General features: G+C 41.3%; 1 protein-coding gene across 4 annotated transcripts in view; it reads right to left on the bottom strand.

Annotated features, from left to right (window-relative positions):
- The window catches only part of LOC136433807 (papilin-like), a 36,032-nt gene that overhangs the window by 10,218 nt on the left and 2,960 nt on the right, over nt 1-22,854 (bottom strand). For 2 of the 4 annotated variants that reach the window (XM_066426335.1, XM_066426336.1), the window contains exons 3-23: nt 21,707-21,840; nt 19,751-19,811; nt 16,997-17,099; nt 13,105-13,235; nt 12,440-12,563; nt 12,011-12,091; nt 11,423-11,595; nt 10,947-11,079; nt 10,423-10,543; nt 9,907-9,985; nt 9,379-9,510; nt 8,710-8,871; nt 8,226-8,399; nt 7,667-7,846; nt 7,031-7,172; nt 6,572-6,787; nt 6,044-6,313; nt 5,396-5,587; nt 4,998-5,165; nt 2,196-2,396; nt 1,618-1,680 (exon numbers count right to left, since the gene is read on the bottom strand). In XM_066426335.1, the coding sequence (XP_066282432.1) occupies nt 1,618-1,680; nt 2,196-2,396; nt 4,998-5,165; nt 5,396-5,587; nt 6,044-6,313; nt 6,572-6,787; nt 7,031-7,172; nt 7,667-7,846; nt 8,226-8,399; nt 8,710-8,871; nt 9,379-9,510; nt 9,907-9,985; nt 10,423-10,543; nt 10,947-11,079; nt 11,423-11,595; nt 12,011-12,091; nt 12,440-12,563; nt 13,105-13,235; nt 16,997-17,099; nt 19,751-19,811; nt 21,707-21,840 (3,040 nt within the window). The remainder of the gene's footprint in view (nt 1-1,617; nt 1,681-2,195; nt 2,397-4,997; nt 5,166-5,395; nt 5,588-6,043; nt 6,314-6,571; nt 6,788-7,030; nt 7,173-7,666; nt 7,847-8,225; nt 8,400-8,709; nt 8,872-9,378; nt 9,511-9,906; nt 9,986-10,422; nt 10,544-10,946; nt 11,080-11,422; nt 11,596-12,010; nt 12,092-12,439; nt 12,564-13,104; nt 13,236-16,996; nt 17,100-19,750; nt 19,812-21,706; nt 21,841-22,854) is intronic. The other 2 variants (XM_066426337.1, XM_066426338.1) reach the window with 2 other exon arrangements.

Here is a 22,854-nt window from a genome sequence, read left to right as displayed (position 1 = left end):
TCAACTGGGATGCCATCTAGGCCAGGACTTTTACCATCTGAGAAGGAATTAATAGCTCTGAATAATTCTTTTTCAGTAATAAGACCCTCACAACTCTTCTGCTCTTCTTGTGATAATACCTTATCATAATCAGTAGGGAAAAACTGTTGATAATTTTCAGGGGTGAGGGGTATTGGTGGGTCCTTAAAAGAGTATAAACTAGAATAAGATTCAGTTTGTTTTGTTAGAATTTCCTCAGGGTTACAAGTAAAACTATTATCAGACATTTTTAACTTCTGTACATTCTTTCTAGAGTAATTTCTGTGAACAAGATTTAGAAAATATTTGGTGCATTTTTCCCCAGACTCCATCCACCTGGCTCTAGATTTAATCAAAATTCCATTCAGACGCTGTTTATAAATAAGCTCTAATTCCTTTTGTTTACTGTCTAAATCCAGGAGAATTGAGTCTGGTGGAGAGGGCATATTATCAATTTGAGTGTTAAGTTTATTTATATCATCAATTAATTGTTTCTCTTTATATAAATTCTGTTTGTGTTTCCAACTTGAATATTTGATACAGTAACCCCTGAAAAAATATTTAGCAGCTTCCCATACCATATGTGGATTAGCTGAATTTCTATTGTTATGAAAGAATTCATTCATAACTTTCACAGTTTCCTGATGAAATAATTTGTCTTCTAATAGTGAAGAATTAAATTTCCAATACCCCTTACCCCGAGGGAATTTTGCAGTGACCAAAGACATGGCAATTAATTTATGGTCAGATTTAAAACTATCACCTATTATACATTTATTAACCCTATTACTTAAGGAAAAGCTGACTAAAAATAGTCAATCCTACTAGCTTGACGTTGACGGCGCCAAGTATATCTGACAGCATTGGGGTTTCTGAACCTCCATAAATCGTATAAATCAAATTTACCTTTTAATTCTGAGATTGCACTATGGGCTTTCGGATGATATGTTCTGTTTGTTGCAAGTCTGTCTAGTTGTGGATTTTGTACAGTGTTAAAGTCACCTGTAATAATTAGGTTTTCATTACAATCAGAAAAAGTGTCTAATTCCTCAGATAAATTATTAAAAAATTCAGGGGAGTCCTCATTAGGTGCATATATACTAACTAGACAAAATCTATAATCATCAATTGTTACATCAACAATAATCCATCTGCCCAAACAGTCATTTTTAGTCTGGTTAATACAAAAATTAATATTGTCTCTAAAAAGGATGGCTGTACCTCTTTGACTAAGGCCCCCTTTCCACCAGACAGGGATTGCTAGGCAACCATTTAGTGATCAAAAGTTAAGTTGTGTGACCATTGCTTCTTTAATTGGAGAATGTGCTTCAAAATAAAAGAAAACTTTTTTAAAAAGTTTTGAAAATATGTTTTTCAACTGTGAATTCATTGAGTAATCTGTCAAACTTTTGGTTCCTCAATGGTCACAGCCTCTAGTGGAAAGAGGGTGTTGTAGGACCTGCTATAATTGTTAGGCCTTAGGAGTGCTAATGGTTAGAGCTACATGTACGTGTACTTGTATGGGCAAAGAGGGCTGGGGGAGGGGGGTCAGGTTGTGAGGGGGGTGTTGGGGGGTACTAGTGGAACATTTAGACTTACTGGTCTCATCTGGTAACCCTGAACCATCAGAAAAAATGGGGGACTGAGTCACATCCTCAAGCACTGTGTGGATGTGAATGGATAAGTTCTCATATGACATTGTCAAAGTATTGATTACATACAACAGTCTAACTCCTAATCAATTACTATAACTAGAAGTTGTAATGCAACACTGTTATGACAATAAAAATCTAATTTTATCTGTTTCAACTATCACTACTGTAACAGCGGTAATGGATCTCTGGCATTGTTTGGGGAAGGTTCACAAAACAACGGTATCATTTCATTGCTACATTGTATATCAGCCGGCCAGGAATAGTTCCATCAATTCTAAGCCACTTCATAACAAGTCATCAACTCAGGGATAAAGGAGTATATAAACTCAGTCAAGTTTGGGACTGCATTCTTCAGACTGCATCAGTGACACCTAGCTGCAGTGCGAAGTAGAACCAGTCATTATTGCCAGGGAAGGTGACAGTCACAGAAACATCTGCAAAGTTTAAAAAACCCCACTTGGTTGAGTACAAAAACTGTTTTCCAGTATATCAGCTGATAAACAGTCAGGAGCATGTCTGTACCTTCATTGTTGGTGACCTCGGTGACCTCAGGCCCTCCACAGGTCGACTGACAGTCCTGGAAGGACTCGAACCTGTTCTCGTTGCCACGACAACCGCCGTAAAGGAACTTGGTGCACCTTCCTTCCTCCCTGTCAAAGTACCACCTGGGGATGGACCCTTGGCACGACCCGGGGGCACGGGGAAGGTCACAGATGATGGAGGCTGCAGGGAGAACACAAGGGTTACTATAGACCCATGGCACGACCCGGGGGCACGGGGAAGGTCACAGATGACGGAGGCTGAAGGAAGAACACAATGGTCCTGTGAATTTGGTATTTTATGCCGACGGTCCAAACAATTATGTTGCACAATACATATGGATACATTGGAAATGCAAATCATGAACTGGACGTCCCTAGACCTGCATGAAAGGCTTAGGAACTGCAGGGAGAGAGAGACGAGCCAAGAGACAAATCCCTAAATTCATGGCTACCTTGTGCTACCAACAACCAGTGGAGAGGTTGAGGGAATAGGTAGGTACATGTTTGTGGTGGAGAGGACATGGCAAAAATAAATCAAATTCACAGGGAACGTTTTAAGATTCATAGCACAGTCAACACAACTCCAAGCTACAGCAACAGAATTAGACTGGATACACAATGGGGTAGGTACTGTGTGTCTCGTCAAAACTATTAGCTAACATTCAACTTGTACCACAATCATCATCTTCAGACAAAGACAGAAAACTGGGAAGTGTGCTACAAGCAAGATTCAGATGGGAACCAAGGCGTTGAAATTCCCTTACCCATTTTTTGCTAAAACAATATTTTTTTGCTAGGATTCTTTTAAATCACTTAGGACCAACTCCCTTTGATCAATGTACAGTATGTAACAAGCAGCTGCTGATGTTGGAGTGTCTTAAATGGCAATGGGGGAGGTGACCTCTGTTAGGCCATTTAAACTCAGGTGTGGGAGGTGTCAACAGCTTTTAGATTAGAAACACTTTCCCTGTAGAAACTAAAGCCACCCATTGATCCTGTTAATTCTGTTTTTTTGCAGGGATTTGATTTCACGGTAGGAGGGGAAAGAACATTTTTGCAGGGTTTCAATTTCAGAGCTGAAACACACAACACATGTTTGCAGCATTATGATTTTGCAATTAGAGGTCACTGTGAAATCTGCCAAAAAGTAAACAAATATTTCAAGATTTACAGTATTAATCACTACTGTAAATGTTAAATTTTACGCTGTGATTCAATGTTGTTGTGTTTTTTGCAGTGACCTCTTCACTGCATACTTAAAACCACAGACTGACTGTGAAAATTCTTGACCGTTAATGTTCTATCTTCTACCTACCTACCCAATTGCTTTAACCCCAAACGTTCCATTTTCTCCCTAGCATGAAATTAAATCTATTACCACTGCCATGGCAGCACCTGGAAACCATTTGCTGAGCCCCCTCTGAGCCAGAGGGTGTGGAGACAAATAAGCCTTGACAATCAGTGTGTCAACAAACCCTGGGGGTCCCGGGAGGTGACAACCTGGTTATCCCTCTGGCTTCTGTTCCATGTAGGTGGCTGTAACCTTTAGTCCTCTGTGACTTTTCTGTCACATATAATGGCTTAGAGAAACACCATTCAGGAAACCTTCAGAAGATTTTATTACCATCTAAAGAGAGTTATAGTCAAGATGAATAGGAGACATTAATGAGCAGAATGGTCAAACCTGACCATCTCTACATGAGGACCACCTGGCCACTTTTTGATGGTTCTTAGATAATTTTGACAATAGCATTGGGAATCCTGTCTATAGTGACACTGCCTGTCCATAAAGACCAGATTTTACGGGTCCTTTAAGTTGTCTTCTTGTGTGGTTTTGACTGCATTACTGAATCTAGAGCACTTAAAGCGTAGTATACTGTCCCTGTATGATTTTGTTTTGGTTATGTCTAAGATCAAGGACCAAGTTCAAAGGCGTCCATCTGCTATGGTTGTGACCTTGTGTACTCCTGTGCCTTTATGGAGGGAGGATTCGCATGGTTCAAAGAAGGCAAGGCTGGTTCCATTACCTGATTCCTGTGGAGAGGAGGTGGGAGGGGGGCAGGTACAGGTCAAGGTGACCTAATTCCCCAGGTGCACCTGGGGCAGAGTTACGCCAAGCGAAACAACAGTATTGAGTTTTCTATATTTCTTATGTCCAAGCAGATCTATCCGTGGCAAAGACCGTATCCACTGGCAAAGGGAGATTTCATCAAGGCTATGAAAACAGTACCTTTGCCAGTTGGATAGTCTTTGCCACCAATAGATCTGCCTGGAATATTATAATTCTTAACCTCCTTGGGTAAAAGTGTATGTTTTCTTGCTCTAGATAAATATGTTAGTCAAATTATCACCAAACTTGAGAACAACTGGACCCTCAGTTTCAGCATCAAAACCATGTTTAATGTAAGACATAAGTATGGACTGAATATGACTACTAAACATGGAATGTAGAAATTGTTATATCATCCTATCCTCAGCTTGTGTTTATATGACCCATGAACTTCCCTTTGAAGCCTTCAAAGCATATTTCAAGGTACTGCGATACTAAAACTGGAAGTTCTGCTGCAATACCATAGAAAGTTGCTAGGCAGCCAATAGCAGACATTGTTCTTCATTTTGCTGACACCTTACCGACTGAATATCATAAAGATTCATCTGCAGTTTCTTCTCCTTCTTTGGAGTAAGTGCCGGAGTTGTGCTGTTCACAAACAAATTCACAAAAGCATCGAAAACATGACCTTCTTGGCAAAGGCATAAAGGTGGAAAGGCAAAAGAAACTTACCATCCCCACCACACAGGTCCACACAGTCCTTCAACGAAGAGAACCTGTTCTGGTTTCCCTGGCAACCTCCGTACACAAAATCCCTGCACTCCTGGGCAGACTGTTCGTAGTACCAGTTACGGAAGGCGCCATTACACGGGCCGGGATCTGCAGGCTGCACACAGATCACTGCAACCCAGCAGAAATCAAGTCAAGTAACAAATACTCTTACTTAAACTTTGGTCCAACGGAAAAAAATTTGTGTATTGAATTGTCTGATGTCTAACTGCAGTCTTCCATTGGATAGAGTAAAAACGAGTAGCTCATATCATAATTTCAATGCAAACTATCCTTCCGTTGTTGTACAGGATTTGACACAAACAGCAAGAAAGGATAACAGAAGAAGATGACTACAGTACCTTCTTTTGGGTTCACTTTGTGAAGTTCACAAGCGTTCTGACACTCCTCCTGGCTCTTGAACCTGTTGCCGTTCCCCCCACACGATCCGTACCAGAACTGAGAGCAGGCTTCGGTGTTGGCATCATAGTACCAAGCCTCCTCCCATGTGGAACAGGGGCTGGCATCTCTGGGGAGCTGGCAAATGTCAACTTCTACATGGAGGAAAATAAAGACAGACTGTAACTAACTGATCATATCTTAACAGACAAAGAACGGATAAAGTATACAATGTATATCACAGCACATTGTCAAGTAATGTACATTTTTTTTAGGTCAAAGTATAATTATACACATGTAGTAGTTGCATTATTCTTTTCAAAGAAAAAGATATTGGAGATTAACTTTTTTATACATACAATACTACTTACAAGCTTAAGAAGCAAGCAGAATATCTTATGACTGAAACATTCAACATCCTGTAATTCTGGAAATGCTCAGACTTTCTACTGTTCAAGATTCAATTTGCAAACACATTCAGATGTTGGGGCAGTATGGCTGCCCAACAACAGAGAAAAGACCATCCAAATTTAGTGGAAAAAAAAATGAAAAATGAAAAAAAATCTTCCAATTACTAGCATACTTTAAACAATGAGAAGCAAACAGCACACCTGGACAGTCTTCGTCCCGAGGTCCGGCAGGTGTCTCTCCATCTGCACAGCAGCCAAACTCGGTGGTCCAGCATGGCTTCTCCTCCTCACAATCCTCAGGGTTCAGTCCGAAGGCGGCGGTGACACCATCAGGGCAGCACCCGAAGGTCGTCTGCTCACAGGGTATGATGGCATTACTGTACGGGTCGTCAGGGCAACCCTCGTTAAACGGTCCTGTGGCTGCTGAGATGCCGTCTGGGCAACAGCCGTGTTCTGTGTCTGTACAGTCATCTAGGGGAAAGGAAAGATAGTCAAGCAGTCAGAGGTAGTTGTGACATCAAATTATGTTTCCATAAACATGTCTATGGACTCCATTTTTGATATCCACTAGTACTGGTTTTGGAAAGTAATGTCAGGCAAATATACATAAGTTCTCTTTGAGGCATTTTTTTTACACCAGCTTTGAAAGTATATTGATCATCTTTATAAGCTTATAGATTCATATTCAGAAAACATGGACTCCACATTTTGACATTAAGTGGTACAAACCTGTGCATCCATGGTTGTCTGGACCCTGGGCTGGTCTCTCCCCATCTGGGCAGCATCCGAACTCCGACCCCTCGCACCCCAGAGCTGGGCACCCTGCCTTGAAGGGCCCCTCCGCAGGCGTGTACCCGTCCATGCAGCAGCCGAACTCAGAGAACCCACAGTCGTCGATGACTTGTGACGGACCAGACCCGTCTGTTGCAAGCCTGGGTGCCTCGGCTGGGATAGAGAAAACAGAACAAGCATAATTTACAAATATTCTAACCAACTAGATATCGGCACACCCTTTTTTTCATCAATGCAATGGCTTATTGTGCACCTTCTGCAGCTGTTGGGTACTTTTCAAAAAGCTACTAGGACTTAACAGACAGATAACCACCATACGGCAGATTGTGTGACCTGGACTTAAACACTACAGGAACTAAACCCAAAAGGCACAGCTGAAGACAAAATGACACTGACCTTGTGTGCACGGGATGGCATTACAGACTCCCGTGTCATCAGGCCTGTTCCCCGCGTCACAGTTGGACTGGTCGACAAGCGCGCCGTCAGCAAAGCACATGATCTCCCTTCTCCTGGTCCCACCATCACACTGCTGGGAGCACTGCAGGATAGGTGGAGACAGAGAACAACCAAACATCACTATAGGGCTAGCACTCCATTGATTAACTGTCCAATGGCATCTTATCTTTAATAAAGAGGCTTTTAAGCATCTTTGATAAGTGATTACAGAACAACTGTTACATACTTTTCTATCCTTTTCAGACATCCTGACAGAAATTGTAAAAAAAATTGTCAATAAGATTGTTTCAATAATGTAACTGATTTCTGAAGTATGACACTGTGAAACTGAAAATTGTTTTCTGACGATATTTCAAGCACTGTCTCAAATCAAATGTATCCTCGATGTATTAAAACATTTCACATGTAATGCTGAAGCAAGCAGTCTTCCGTTGTCCAGCCATGCGTAAAGTAACAGATGTCCCAGACTAAATGTTATTCCAAACTGTCAAAATAAGCTGCTCCCATTTAGGCTATGGCAGTGACTTCAGTTTACAGACTTGTGTTATTTTTTGACCCAAGGCAAATCTCCCCTACCTTACTCCAGGGCCCAGCAAACCACATGGCATGGCACTCCTTGACCTTACATGACCTCATGTTGTCGAACCTGCCCTCTGGGTCGCACTGCTCCTCCTGTAGGAGCTGTAGAGAGTTCCCCACCAGGGCAGCACACATCACCATTCTGGTCTGTACACCATCCCCACACTCAGCTGAACACTGGTGACAGAAATAAACATGACTGTCATGATTCTGTACTAATAGTATGTTGCAGATATTGTACCATGTAAAGATTCTGAGAGCAGTTTTTCCACCCTTGAACTTGCTGCTACTAACACATGGAATTTAGAACTGTAGGGTAAGGTGAAGGTAAAGGTCCCATAGCCTTTTGAGGCTGTAGGGGCAGTGGGTTGTTAATCAACTGTGTCTAGGATCAGTGTTGGAAGATGGAGCCCATACCTCTTTTCAAAGTTAGATGGCACCCATTTACACCAGGGTGGAGTAAGAACAGTCCAGGAATGGCAGGAATCAAACCCAAGACCTCTCGGTTCCCTTTCAGCTAGTTAACCACCAGGCCATCAACACTAAGTAGCCTCACCTTACTCCACTGAGAGGCATGCCACTGTGGGAGGCACTCCTGAGAGGCCGCACACTTCCGCATCTTGTCCGGCTTACGGTAGGAGTCACACATCTCCTCCGGGTACAGGTGGCCGTCCTGGCTGGAGCAGTACAGGCTTCGGGAGGACATGCCCTCTTCACAGGAGTCAGTACACTGTAAGACAAGTTCAACCCTTTTATGTCCAGTTCTAAAGCCTTCCTGTTGTCAAGTAAAATAAAGTACTAGACAAGTCAAGTATTGTAAGTCCTTAGTCTCAGTAAAGGCTGCGGGAAAATTTACTCTCGTCACAGGAGTCGGTACCTGCTGGGAGATTACTCAGTAGGGCTCAACTTCATTTGAATTCGAAATAACAGTAAGCATTTTCCCTCCATTCTCATTTTTTGCTTAAAAAAACACATTTGACTTCAAGGGGGTAGTTAAATTCACAAAAGAGCTTATCCCGTACAACTTTCCTATTGCTTACGTCTGTCCACTCAGACACCATCCACTCCACCCCCTGGCAGGGTCCGGAGTTACACTGCTTCTCTGTCTGCGGTCTGGACTCAGGGTCGCAGCGGTTCACCTCGTTAGGGGCGACACAGGTCACCTCACGAGTCTGCGTCCCAAAGCCACACACCCGCGAACACTGGTGGGGAACAGAAAAACAGTTAACACTTTCCAGTTTTAAAAGTTCAGAATTCCACTTTTCCCATTTCAACAAGTGCTAATACTTTCAATATAAATCCATCTATCAATTAATTAAAAGTGTTTCAAAATATTTGTATAAAGTATGATGTACAGTCATGAAAGATAATTATAACTATCATGAATATTCACTTTGAAAAATAACACAATCACTTGGAAAGTCTGACCGATTCAGAAGTGATTTTCATCATGCTTAAACGTGACTTTTTAAAACAAATCATGCTATCATCTGAAGGACTTTGTAATGCTCTGTGTTGAGAACATCGCTACAAAATGCACTTAGTCTGGTATCAATTCAATGTTTATCCTTTTGGTTTGTTCAGTTCTACCCGATTACTTGAAATCGCAAAGCTGATCAGACACTGGAAAAATCACAACTCTCTGTAGGGCCTGAGATATACTGTTTTATACACTGTCATGTTTAAACAGAATATCAGTAAAATCTAACCTGTGACCACTCCCCGACCTTCCACTCAGGACACTCGTGTTGGTTACACTGCTGTTTGAAGACTGGTTTGGGGCTGATGCTTTGTTCACAGACAGCATCATCCACATGCTCAGGAATACCATGTCTCAAGGCCTTCAAATGAAACAAGTCAATTTAGACAAGAATTGGGACATGTTGATAAGGGAAAATCGTAAATTATTCTGACCGGCTATCTTTTCCGACAGTCCAATACCCCAGACCACTGGGTTAATGGGCTGTCATAAAGGCAGTCAGTCTAAAAATGTTCTGATTTCTACCCCAACATCCGCTTGGAGATCAGGACATTGTAATTGTTTTCAGATTTTGTATTTAACTAATTAGACTTAGATTATAACTCTGGATATGGATCTTTAAAACTTTCTTCAGGAGTAAATACTAGATTTAATACTTTTTGCTGAAAAGTACTCAGTCTTATACATCAAGTTAAACTTGTTCCTCCAGCTGTCTGTAACATCTATTTATAAGGGCTTTTCTGCTGATGGTACACACCTGTTCACAGAACACCAGTCTTGTCTGGAAACCTCCCTCACAGGACTTGGAGCAGGGACCCCACTCTCCTATATACCATCTGGTAAATGGGAGAAATAGCTGATCAAAACTTGCATCAAAAACAAACCATGGCATGGAAACCCGTCTGCAGGCTCCTTGGTGCTGAAGTGCTATCCATTGTATTGACTACTGGTACGACTACATGTACATGTACCTGTGATTATGCTCATTTTTATGCAATGCACATGCATGCATTAAACTGTGACTTACTATTTAAAGTATGTATACGGGTTAATTGTTCTGGCTGTTTTAAACAAGTGCAATGAAGAGTGGACCATGACTTAACATCCCATCTTAAATACTGCAACCCTTTCCAGCAGACTGCATGCAACCGGGATTAAAACTTCACACCTCTAACTTGGTCCAGAGGCAGGGTCACTAACCACTGGACTATGCATGCTACAATGAATGAAGTGCTAAGGCCACCCTGTAGTGTGATGATCCCTTACTACCCACCTGGGCTGACATGGTTGTGCGTTACATGTCCTGTTGTTGGTCGGCTGCAGACTGGGGGGACACTGGTAATCAAACGCTATCTCATTCCCTCTGGAGCAGGACACGCTCCTCAACTGGTATCCTAGAAATGTCAATAACATGAACATGACAGGATAAGCAGAGGAACACTCCACTTGATATTGTGCGGTGGTATTATCTAAACTTTGATATATCAGTATGGCAGTCACGAAGAACAATTCAGCATGGGACCAATCTTCTTTACAAAGGTGGAGTATTAAAAAAGTTCATTCCCCAGTACACACATTGTCATCCAAGTTCGTTTCAGATTTGATAAATTTCTTAAGAGCAAAATAAGAATGTCTTCTATGACCTGAGCTCATGAGTAATATAAATAAAAGAGGCAACTTAAAACCTTCTATGCCACCATGACAGGGCTAAGCTGTCAATAGGAAAACCCAGAACAAAATTAAAAAGTAACATTTGATCCACAGTTGTTTAAAAAAACACACTGTAAAGGACCTCACCTCCCCCACAAGGTGCGCTGCACTCTCCCCATGACCCATAGATCCAGGTGAAGTTTCCCTGTGTGGGGTCCTGGATGTCATGGGGGATGTAGTACTCATACTTCACCCCATGGTTCTTCTCCTGGGTGATCAGCTGTCAAAGAAAAGAAATTAATCTAAGGAAAGTTGTACATGGTGACTCTATGGTATGCTAACTCATGGTGCTTCTGGAAATGTTTTTGTGTTGCTGTCAATCTTATAGATCACACAGAATGCACAGTTGAGACTTTGATGACACTCAACAGTTGTGCTGTACATCACTCTGGTCTACCTAGAATACAACTCAAATTGAACAGTACATTGACAAAAAGCTTCCATCCACAACAGAACACTACATTACTGACCTTTGGTGGGAAAGTTTTTATTACTAGCTTTACTTTGTCTGAAAATATCATTTCACAGCTATTCAGGAAGCTAAAACATTTTAACAAACTCACATCGATGTACAGTGGCTCCGTGAGTGGCCCCAGAGCTCTGAGGATCTCGGGTTCTCTGTATGCTTCAGTCTTCCTCTCATAGTGAACGATAGTCCCTGCCACAGTAAAGGGCTGGGCGTAGTCGATGTGCCAGCCACCGTTGATGTAATAATGTCCACTGGCATTTCTCACAGCTGTAGGAATCGGAATGTAAGAGTCATTCTGCAACATCTACAAACTGTCTCCAGTGATCCTGGCTCTCTTTAAACAAACATTATACAAAGAATCTCAGACTTACAATGAGAATGGATAACCGTCTTCCTAACCAAATGTAACCATTACATATACATGTAACATCTACTAACATCATTCAACACAGGTACATTATTCCGCCACCCTCAAAGAATACGACCAGACAGTATAATGCACTCCTGAATGTCTAAACTGTGCCATACCTGGGGGGTGCTGCACTAGAGATCTCTAAAACACACAGTTTTTCTAAGTGGTGAATTTATATAACCTGGCGGATTAATAATAGAGGTTATGTTTTGACCTATGAACTGGGTATGAGGTGTGTACAAAGACTCCCATTCAAGTATAAGTTCTCACCCAGGAAGTTGTCTGAAGCTCTGAGTTCTTCAATCCTGATGTTAGTTGCAGTAGCAGGAATGACTAGGAACTGATTGTAACCTGTGTATGAAATAAGTTTTGTACTCAAAATATATACAGGCAAATATTGAGAACCAACAGGTCATGCTATGACTGGTTGAAGATCTGTGTCTCTTCACTGTAGTCTCCTGTAACATGCCAAGTGAGGTCTCATAGAAGACAGATCTCATCACACATCTTGTCTAGTTTTTCCAAATACCTCTAAATATATGTTAACAATGAATCAAGATATGCAGCTTGTTCTCTTCAGCACAAGCCTCAGGTGTGTTACACCACGGGGGAATTTACTATAGGTATGCAATACAAACAAACCAGACAATATTTTACAGGTTACCTCTGCATGAATGAACCTTAAAACTCCTAACATACCAACAGGCAGGTTTTTGATGCTGAAGAGCCCTTTCACGGCCTTGCAGCTGTCTCCTTCTCCTCCACACTCCCGACATTTGTCCTCCTGGGCATTGGAACCCAGCATGTAGTCACACCCAACACCCTGGAAGGCAAGAGGGGACATGAGAGAGTCACACATTACAGGTATGTACAGGTAGATTCATAACATTAACTTGAATCACAACCCGGTGATAGTCACAATATACGACAGGATTAGTTAAAATGGGGGAAAAGCATACTTTACATCCTAAGAAAACATCCTTGAGATCAAGCCTGATGGCATAATTGTTATACTATAGTTGAATGTATTTAAGTAGACTAAGCTTTGACATTGCATTTCGAAAAAGGAAATGGCCATATGATGAAATTTTTACAACAAATGAAGTTCTTCATTATATTATTTACATCGAATGCAAATGCATACTTTGAATGGCCTTTGTAGTCCTTTAGTTCAAAATAATAAATGAAATCAGATGGAAAGAGACAACAAACTAATTATATAATAAGTATTCCCATTATATTTTTGCATGGCTCAGCCTTAGAAAACCATATTTGTGGTGGAGACCACCGTGAACGTTTCCAGATTTATAGTTATCTGATGTATGGTACACTGTACCCTTGCTTGAGCCTTGAGGTTCCCTTACCTTACAGATGCCGTCCACACAGACATCCAGACTGTCCAGGCCACACTTGGTTCCATCGACCACCTTCTGGTTGTGCCTGTAGTAGAAGTTCTCACCCTTAGGCATGCAGTTCAGCTCGCATCTGTTAGGGGCTAAAGTGGAGAGGCAAGGTCATTTCACTCATTATCTAAGGCACATGCAGTCAATTCAGATTACCAAGTTGCACTTTGTACTAATTGCTAAAAAATATTAGGTATGATACTTTGGGGTTCAAGGACAAATGTTTAACCAGCAGACACACTCAGGTCTCTTGACTATACATTGCATTTTTAACACACTGAATACAGTGCTTGCTTTCGCTTTGAACAATACCATATATCAACATGTTTTGAGTTTTCACAACAATCACCTGGCATCTTGTGTGGGAAATGTACCATTAGGAAGTACTGTCTGTCTACATCACATCTACTTCTCGGTGATGGGCTCTAATGAGTCTGCTGACAACAGACCACCTCTGGGAAAACGCTATTTCCTCCTAACTACACCCACTAGGGAAACCATGTACAGCTGACCTCTACCACAAATGACCTTCCCACATACCCCACAGGGATGACTGGTAAGTACAAAATTGTAAGTTGTTCCAAGGAGGCTCCAGTGACTGACCCTTGACTTACCATTAAAGGAATGACAACAGATGTACTGTGGACAGCTGACACACACAGGAATGTGATCATCAGGTGTATAAGGGTTTGTCCAGTGACAGTGGAGTATTATGGAAAGCCCTCTGAGGTTGTCAAACATAGCAACCCAACTGATCTTCATAATGATTAGATCCCAAACTACACAAAGCCTAATTCATTACAGAGGTAGTGTTGAGCAAGGTCATCTGTGATTGGGAATTGGTCGGCAAGGTTAAAGCTAACTAGCTGTGAAAAGCCTTCTACACTAGCCGATCCCTGAGTTTTGACAAATAAAATCTTGGGAAAGTATTATTCTGCTAGGATGTGAGGTGAGAACTGCAGCTAGAATAGGATGATTCCACTCAAGCTGCTCCCAACACAGCAGTTGGTTGGGGAGAGGTGGGGAGCAAAGTCGTGGGAACTTCATGAATGAACATGTATAGGTGTTTTTGTGTTACATTCCTTGCCTGGTATCAAGCCGTTTGGAGGTTACACCCGTTTCCTAACCGTCCTTTGTGGGCTGAAGGAATGTAACACTTACACCTACATCAGTCTTACAAAACACGCCACTTTCACAGGACATAATCTCAAAGCAGATGTTGGGGGAGGCTACATGTACATCATCACATTTTCGTAGCTGCCCTTTTTTGTGTCAAACTGTGCATGCCTCATCATTGCGGCAACAGTTTTATGCAGTAAAGAACAGCTACTACGATTTAGCCTCCCCCAACACCTGTTTGGAGATTAACAGGCCAGGATTTTACCTGACAGGTATTCAGACTGGTAAAATATTGTCTAAAAACATCTGATCAAAAACAGGTTTTAAAGTCCTCTCCTATTATAAAATGTACTTTCAAGCCAAAGCATTCATTATGTTCGACTTTAGTTTGACAGTCTGGCCAGGCATCTCATAGCCATTTTTGACAGTAACAATGTGTAGTATTAACCATTTCAATTAGTCTGACCCTGTTGGAAATCAAGGGGATTGATTTCTCTCAAAATATGCCTGCCTGCTTGGGTCAACATCACCCTCTTCTCTCAGTCAATCCTGGGGCCTATCACGAACAGTTGGGACCAAACTGTCATCAACTGCCCAATGGCCTGCCGCAAATTTGCACTGTCAGAACACTGATACATAGAGTGGTGGTGCTCAAATTAGGCTAATAAATTTGTCTTTAAATTTCATTAACACGAGCTGTTCATGAGACGATTATCAGACATCTGGGCCAAAATCATGGCAGGAGCAAATCCAAAATCATTACATATACGTAAAGCTATGTCTGAACAAAGAGGTTTAAAAAACAGCCCTGAATCGTGTAGATTACATGATTGATCATGTTAACCCTTTACAGTGGCAGGTCCCTTGCCTTATATAAGCAAGGTACAATCATCTGTATCCTTTGATGTTATAACTGTTTATGTCTAAGAGAGAGACTCAGAAAACTGCTCAATATGAGGTTCTCTCGAGAAACATCTTGAGCAATGAAACAGACCTGGTAGTAACATCTATCCTGAACCATTTATGGACTTGAACTAATGCATCTATCTTGCATCTGCAAATTCAAGCAGTTTCTCTTTTTGTAAACTAGAGTGTCAAAACAGCAAGTCGGACCTGAAGCTGGACAAACATACTACAGGATTCCGGAGGCTTTGTAGACTGTAACATGTCCTGATGCCATCTGCAATCATTGTAATTCCTGGCTTACATCACCAAAACCTCACGCAAACAGATCATAAAAGATTAGCACAATATTGGTTTAAGGGCTTACATGTAAAAGCCCAGGGTTAGCCTGAGCTGTTGTTCTGTTGAAGTTGTATTTAATGTTCTCACCGGATTCAGGAAATAGGGTGTTATTCTAAGGACTCTTCTTTTGTTCCTTCTAACAAGATCCAAAGCCACTTACAAACTTGTTGTTTGTCAGAGGACTAGCGATGTTGTAAAAGCTGGCGGAAGACGGTCACTGATGGCTGGTGAGATGAAATGTCCTGATCCTATCATGGCATGAGTGGTATTTTCATTTCAAACACTGCAGGGTAGTCAGGAAGGAATCTTTTGTTCTTGGGCCTCCCTGGTTATTCCTGACCACTTGAGACGTGCTGCTATGCACCTGTCCGATTACTTAGGACCAGCACCATAACATCTAAGGAGACACCAAATCCTCCTTGAGCTCACAATCTGTTATGCTTGTCTTTGATCAGCCACTTGTCTTGCAAATTTGTCAAGTATGGGCGGTTCAAAACGGATGGATACTGTTTTATAAACCTTTCATTTCCTGCACTTGAGACTCAAAAACAAACTTCATGTTCTGTAAAATGAAAAAGTAAAATCATTGATTTGCTTGTGCAATCTATAACATGCCACAATTTGTTTCTGCGTAATAGACAGGATGCTTGTACATTCCTATCTGATGTCAGCAATAAATCTTGGGTCAGTGATAGACTGTCACAGTGAAATAAGAATCAGTTAGTGTCATTATGGAGAACTGCAAGTGAGTTTAGGAACACATCTGTAACACATATGTATGCTTCTTCTCTTTTTAACAATCATCATTAGCAATTAAAAGCCACTAATAAGGGCCAGAGGTCAAGTGACTACTGCTAATCATTAGTTCTTAAGAATGTTAATGGTTGAAAACCACCAAGTTACAAGGAGGTAGCTCTTTGAACCTCATAATTGGGCCACTTTTTGCCCAAAGGAACAGCCAAACTAAACAGAGGGAGGCTATAGCCCACCCCTAATGCTAAATGTTGGACTGGTTTAAGTCAAATTAGGATCTTTATCCATCACGGACAAAATGACAGATTTCTGCTGAGATCATCTCTGTGGTTCAGGCCAGCCTGTGGCTTGGAAACATACTGACCTACTTCTGTCAGAGGAAGAGTTGGGACTTATCTCCAAATCTCCAAGCAGATGTAGGGTCCAGATCAATGTTTTGAGCCTTTCTACTGAAAAAATCTTTGCGGGGACTTCTGCAGTATAGGGGTTTTTAACTGTGTTAAACATTTGCAGTTGAAACTGTAATAAGAAATAACGTAAATTTGTCGTGTGAACATTTTACATAACAAGCCACAAGGTCACCGCAAAAAACATGAGAATAAAACCACCGCAAACATTTCTAGATTTCCAGTAAAGCTCTGTCTAGTGGAAGGGGAGGAAAATAAGAAAAAAGTCTAAAAAACATGCGAGAAAAACTGACCTGGACCCTACATCTGCTTGGAGATGAATGACTTACCTCCGAGGTACGGGATCCATGTGAAGAATCGCCCTTCAAATGCCACATCATCGTACTGGGAGCACTGCTCCGCACGGAACTCTTTAGATCCTTCTGGACAGTCCTGCAGAAAAATAGGAAGGAAGCCTGGAATTACCTTACAGATGTTCTAGCTTACACTGTACAATATACATGAGGGCCTGCATGCTAGTCTCCAAGCAGACCTACGGGTTGGCAAAGACCGTATCCAACAGGCAGAAGGAGTTTTCATAGCCAACCCAAGGTCTGCTACAACTCAAACAGGGCGGAGCATTTCTATTCAATAAAGGTGCCGCTGCCCCTCCTCGTTGTAATGCTAACAGCCGTACGAATGTCCGGGGTACTAATCTTTTTATGACCAAGCCCAGTCACCCGCGCACGTCCCAGTGGGAGGTTCGCGCCTTGGTTGAGCCTAGTAAAAAGCTCTCACAATAGCAGTTTCTTTCACCCATCGGCGATGTTTGTGGCATCATGGAAAACCGTTCTTACAAAAACATTCGTAGACAATGTTTACTGTTTCGGGTTCAAGTCACTATTACTAGAGATTAACTGCAAGATTCCATGTGACCACATGGCGGGAATTGCCCTTACAGTTCCGACGTAACTGGTCAAAATTGATCGCATTTTGTGACGATTGAAGCAGTTTTGGTAGCGATCTTCGTAACAGATTGATTTTGAAAAAGAGACCAAGTCTTTTCTGTTGGCAACATTTAGTTTATTTTTCCTGGGAAGTTTAATTTTCGCGGTACAGCTCTGCCCAAGTGAACGGCCTCTCAGTCGCGGCCTGGAGGTGTCAGCCCGGCATGGCGCCGCACGCCCGTGCGGACAGAGACTAATAAACTCACTTACAGAAGCACAGTTTGATTAGGTAACAATTAGATGTTAATAGCCTTTGTTCAGACCGACTTGTTCCAGACCTTAGATTGCACTATAAGCTCCTTCTTCCAGTTGGATACGGTCTTTGCAATCTATTGGGTCTGGTTGGAGACTACTGCATGCTTCTTTTGGGTAGAGCGTAATCGGCCGTTTTGATTTTACGTAGAGCGTTGCCAACCACTCCATAACTTAGCGTAGAGCGTAGGGAGCCTTTTCTGAATTAAACGTAGAGTGTAGGGAGGTTTACTGAATTTAGCGTATTACGTAGCCGGCCCCCCAAATTTAGCGTAGAGCGTTGTCGGGACCCCCCATGCAGGCCCTCATACATGACTACAGTAATCATGGTTAAGCCTTTCAAGGTCCTGAAACATCATTTGATTCAAGAGGGAAAGATGAAAAAGGCATATTTTCTTTTGAAATATTTTCAAATGGGAAAAGATTACACAATGTCATGGGGCTCCCAAACACGGTCTTTCTCTCCAAAGCTTAGAAAACCAAACAAAGTTTTCAGTGTAAAAGACGTCTGGGAAACATGTTATAATGTCTCTTGATTTCTAGGGGCTAAAATAAGTTACATTACAATGATACAGCAAAAGGAGAAAATGATACAGTTCACACTGCATCAACACCTTAATAAGCCACAAGCTACTACATACCTAATTGGATATCTGATAATTCTAAAACTTTTTTTATTCCCTTAATTATCAGTAATATAAAAAATGGAACTAACGTATCCAGAGTTGTTTCTGACTGCATGTTTGGCTTGTACACTTAGATTTCTCAACCTTTTACTTCAATTGAAACTGTTCACAATGAGTAGCTGTTGCTCATAGGCTAGGGTAAGGGTACTGAACTCTGTGTATTGGACATGTTCTCCATATAGAGGACTCTGGTTCACTGTAAGTCGAGTCCTTTAGAACAAAGTCTGCACTCTTTGCACAACAAACACGAGTCCTCATCACCCCCACCATGAATGCAGATTTTATTCACACTGGTCAAACAGATGCGAAACTTATCCTTTTATGCGACAAAGGATCAGCATGCACTGGAAACATCTTGTGTGTGTGTGCTTTTCCCATTTGCAGACATGTCCAAACAAACAGCACACAGATATACACAAGGCTGAAGGGATAATTTGTGGCGCTATTTGTGTGGGCTCTCTTCAGTAGAAACAGACATTTGTTTAGCAAACACCAACTTCTAGCCCTGCATCCGCTATAGACTGATTTGAAAGTTCTAATCTTATCACCTTAAATAATCTCCTTTGTTCAGCACATTCTTACAAACACTGAGAATGTGGTATGGGGAATATTTACTGAACACAGCCTTGTGGCAAAAGAGCCAGTTTATCATAACTACTCCTACAGCTCCATTTGACTGTTTTTTGCCTTGCTTGAGGTTTCTTTGTGAGTGTAACCCCTGAAGAGGGTGCGCACATAGTCTACAGTCAGCCCAAAACATTTGCACAGCCACCAGACTGTGGCCGCATGTGGAGCATGCCATCTGATGGCTCAGACTAATGAAGACACGCTGGATGGACCAAATATTTGCCAGACTTCAAAGACTGAGAAACGTTTTGTACATGTAATTACAGAGAAGAGCAATTGAAGTGAATACCAGTACTATTTGCCGTAGGGGGATTTGTGAACTGTGACAAGTGAACTTTTTAATGAAAAATTGAGAACCCTGCTGGTCAATGATAGCCTGGGTGCCATCCTATTTCTACCGTAGTGAGTGTAGAAATAGGTATAAATAGGATGGCACCCATGGCCAGGCTAGGGAAAAGACACATCTAGTGCTCTTTCATCAATAGCAATGACTATAACATACAATAGTTAAAAATGTCATCATTCTCCCTACCTGTATATTGCAGGATCTATAATTCCTCCTAGGTCCCACACAGTTGTCCCCACCATCAGACCTGAAAGATCAATAATCACATCAATCAATCAATCAATCAATCAATCAATCGAACAATCAGTCGATAAATCAAACAATCATTTAATCAATCAATTGCCATATAGGAAAAGGCTACAAGTTGAATTATCAGGGGTTTGTCATCATAATGTCATGATAACTTTTTCTTTCATCTTGTTTTCAGATTGTTCATTGATTTACTTAACTGACTGTTGTTATACTGTTGATGAAGGTAAGACATCCAGGTAATAAGACATGCCAACAATAGTTACTCCGGCACCTGGATGAAATGTTATCCAGTTGCTGTTGAGTTAAACTATTCTAGGTGTTGTCATACTGTATCTAATTTTACATGTATTTCTCAATCACGTCTCCCTCTAGTCCTCCTGCAATAGAAAAAGGCTTGAACGAAGAGATGAAGGGTTCAAAACACGTTTGTCTGTTAAAAATGTTTAGGACGGCTTTCATGAGTGGTGCTGGACCCCGAACCTGTGCCAGATGTTACACTTGAACTCCAACTTGACTTTCAAGAGTGCCAAACTCATTTCCGCCTTGAACTTCAAGATTATGTTTGAGTACAGCCTTTACCCTAAGCCCAACAATTAGAAATCTAATCCTGTAACAAAGCAAACAGTAACTCCCACTCTATCTGGCAACTCAACACCACTGCAGCTCCAGTCCTCTGCAGTCCTCATGTACTCTCCAACTTCCAAGCAGAGGTTGAGGAGAGATTGTTATGATCATTCTTCTGATTGGTACCCGTTTTTAAACCTACAGTTTTTAGTAATTTTACAGAGTCCTTTCTGTGTTGAAGGAATCAGCTGTTGGAAAACGGGTGCCAATCAAAAGAAGGTAACAATCTCCAATTTCAACCTCTGCTTGGAGAGCAGTCCTCATGAGAGCCAGGCCTCCTGGGTTTGAGCAGGGATTAATAAGGGGTAATGGGGTGTGAAAACCTTTGAGCCTTTACTGATAAAAATCTGCCTACAGGCCAAAGAAGTGAATACACACTTACTCCATTACAACATCCAGCCACATCTGATGTCTTACGTTCTGTCTGACAGCCACATTCAATGTCAGGTACAGTAATACCTTCCAAACTTTGAAGAAAATTTGAAAGCTACTCTTGTAACAACCTTACTTGTCAGTGACTGAAAGCCTATATCCTCCATTCTTTTACCCTTCCCCTGTTTTAGTTGTTCTGCATTCTTTTACATACAGTGATACACTTTGACGAGAACATATGGCTTTCATCACAACAGGGTAACACACTTGCTTCTTATTCAACCAAAGGTTGAAGACAAGTACTCTATTGTACAACACTGGAAACTACACACCAAGGTGGTCTAAAGCTTTTCTTCACTTCAAAATTGTTTGTCTTTTTACCAGACAAGTGATAGTGCCTTGATTGGACCACACTGAAACAGGAACTACATCCATTATATTGAGAACTCACTAAAGCCTGGCTTATAGAAATACAATGGGCAATAGAAATGGGATTTTCAAGTATTTGAATACGAGTAGCCAAGGACAAACACTCATGAGCATTTGAGTAGATGGTAATACTAATACACAATTTTATTCTCTTATATTGAGGATACTAGTAACTAGACTCTAGTCTAACATTTCAGTTTGACAAATCCATATCAATAGATTCTTCTCTGAGGTGATTAGACATCATGTAAAAAACGTACAGCAATAAAAACTCCAACTATTACAGACAAAATGTTTCTCCAGCAGTGTGCTGCATATAGCTAATTTCCAAGCATACATTTGGTCTAGCACAGTGCTTTACTCATTCTTTATGCTTTCTTATATGTCTTTCATGTGGTCCACATTGTGATAGAAAAAAGACACTAACAGACATACAAAAAGTCATCGTAAGTTTATCCACTTTACCTGGTGACTAGACAGAGTCTCTCCTGGAAGGACACCCCTCCCCCACAGGTCCTGGAGCAGGGTCCCCACTCTCCCCACGGGCTCCAGCCTTCTCCTTCTCCTCCTGCAGCATAGTCCTGCCTCTTCTTTCTCGTCTAAACAGAAGAAACAAAAATTCAGCTACAGATCTGAATAAATTGCATCATCGACAACTTTTGCAAGGTATTGCTTTACTGTTCTACAATGTATTGCATGGACACATTTTTCAGTGGTTTCAAAAGATATTGTACCAAGAAGAGTCAAGGAATAACAATTCCATTCATTCCTAAACTCACACTGTGTTCAAATCCACATTTTCATTGTAAGCGAAAACAAAAAATCCTCTTTGGGTGAACAACAGAGAAAATGTTACATCCGAAAATAATTTCATCAGGTTGGTAAAACATAGGATATTTGGAGTTTCAGCAGGTGAGATTACCTGGTTGTGTTAAAAGAAACTCCAAATATCCGAAAATGTTACATACACTCAACATCATAAACGTGACCCTGACATTGAACTTTTCATTCTGCCACCCAGGTTCAAATACCCTCTACAGAATTTCAACCATGTTCACTGACTGCCATCATGTTTACAAACACTCTACAGTCCAAGGTGTTTACCTTCTCTCCAATCAGCACCTTTTGTCCAATAGAAATTCCTACAGTATCATTTCCCTTGTTTATCCTGTTCACAGCCCAAGCAAACACATGCAAGATCTGTAATCAACACCTCCCACATGTGTGTTCCCTGGTAGTCTCCCTGACAGACTTGCACCACAGACTTTAATTGGACAGACACATTTCTCCCCACTTATCACTTGACTGACAGAGGAGTTCAGTATGGTTTGAAAGAAAAGTTTCTAGTTAGCATTTCATGTCAGTCACAACATGTACCAGCTGGTATAAATATATCCCCTTTATCCTATCAAGTTCATTATAATATGAAACAAACAATCAAGTGGTCATTGCATACTGTAAATCTTGAAATGCTTGCAGTTGTTTTACATTCAAAGGTATGAAAGAAAAGTTTTCTAGTTGTTCCAGCTGGTACATGTCTTTCATTTATCCTATCAAGTTCAAATAATATGAAACAAACAATCAAGTGACATACTGTAAATCTTGAAATGTTT

This window comes from Branchiostoma lanceolatum, chromosome 4, assembly GCF_035083965.1.
Source record: "Branchiostoma lanceolatum isolate klBraLanc5 chromosome 4, klBraLanc5.hap2, whole genome shotgun sequence".
NCBI classification, from domain to species: Eukaryota; Metazoa; Chordata; class Leptocardii; order Amphioxiformes; family Branchiostomatidae; genus Branchiostoma; species Branchiostoma lanceolatum.
Note: the sequence above shows the minus strand (reverse complement) of the source record. Positions and strands in the feature narration are given on the sequence as shown.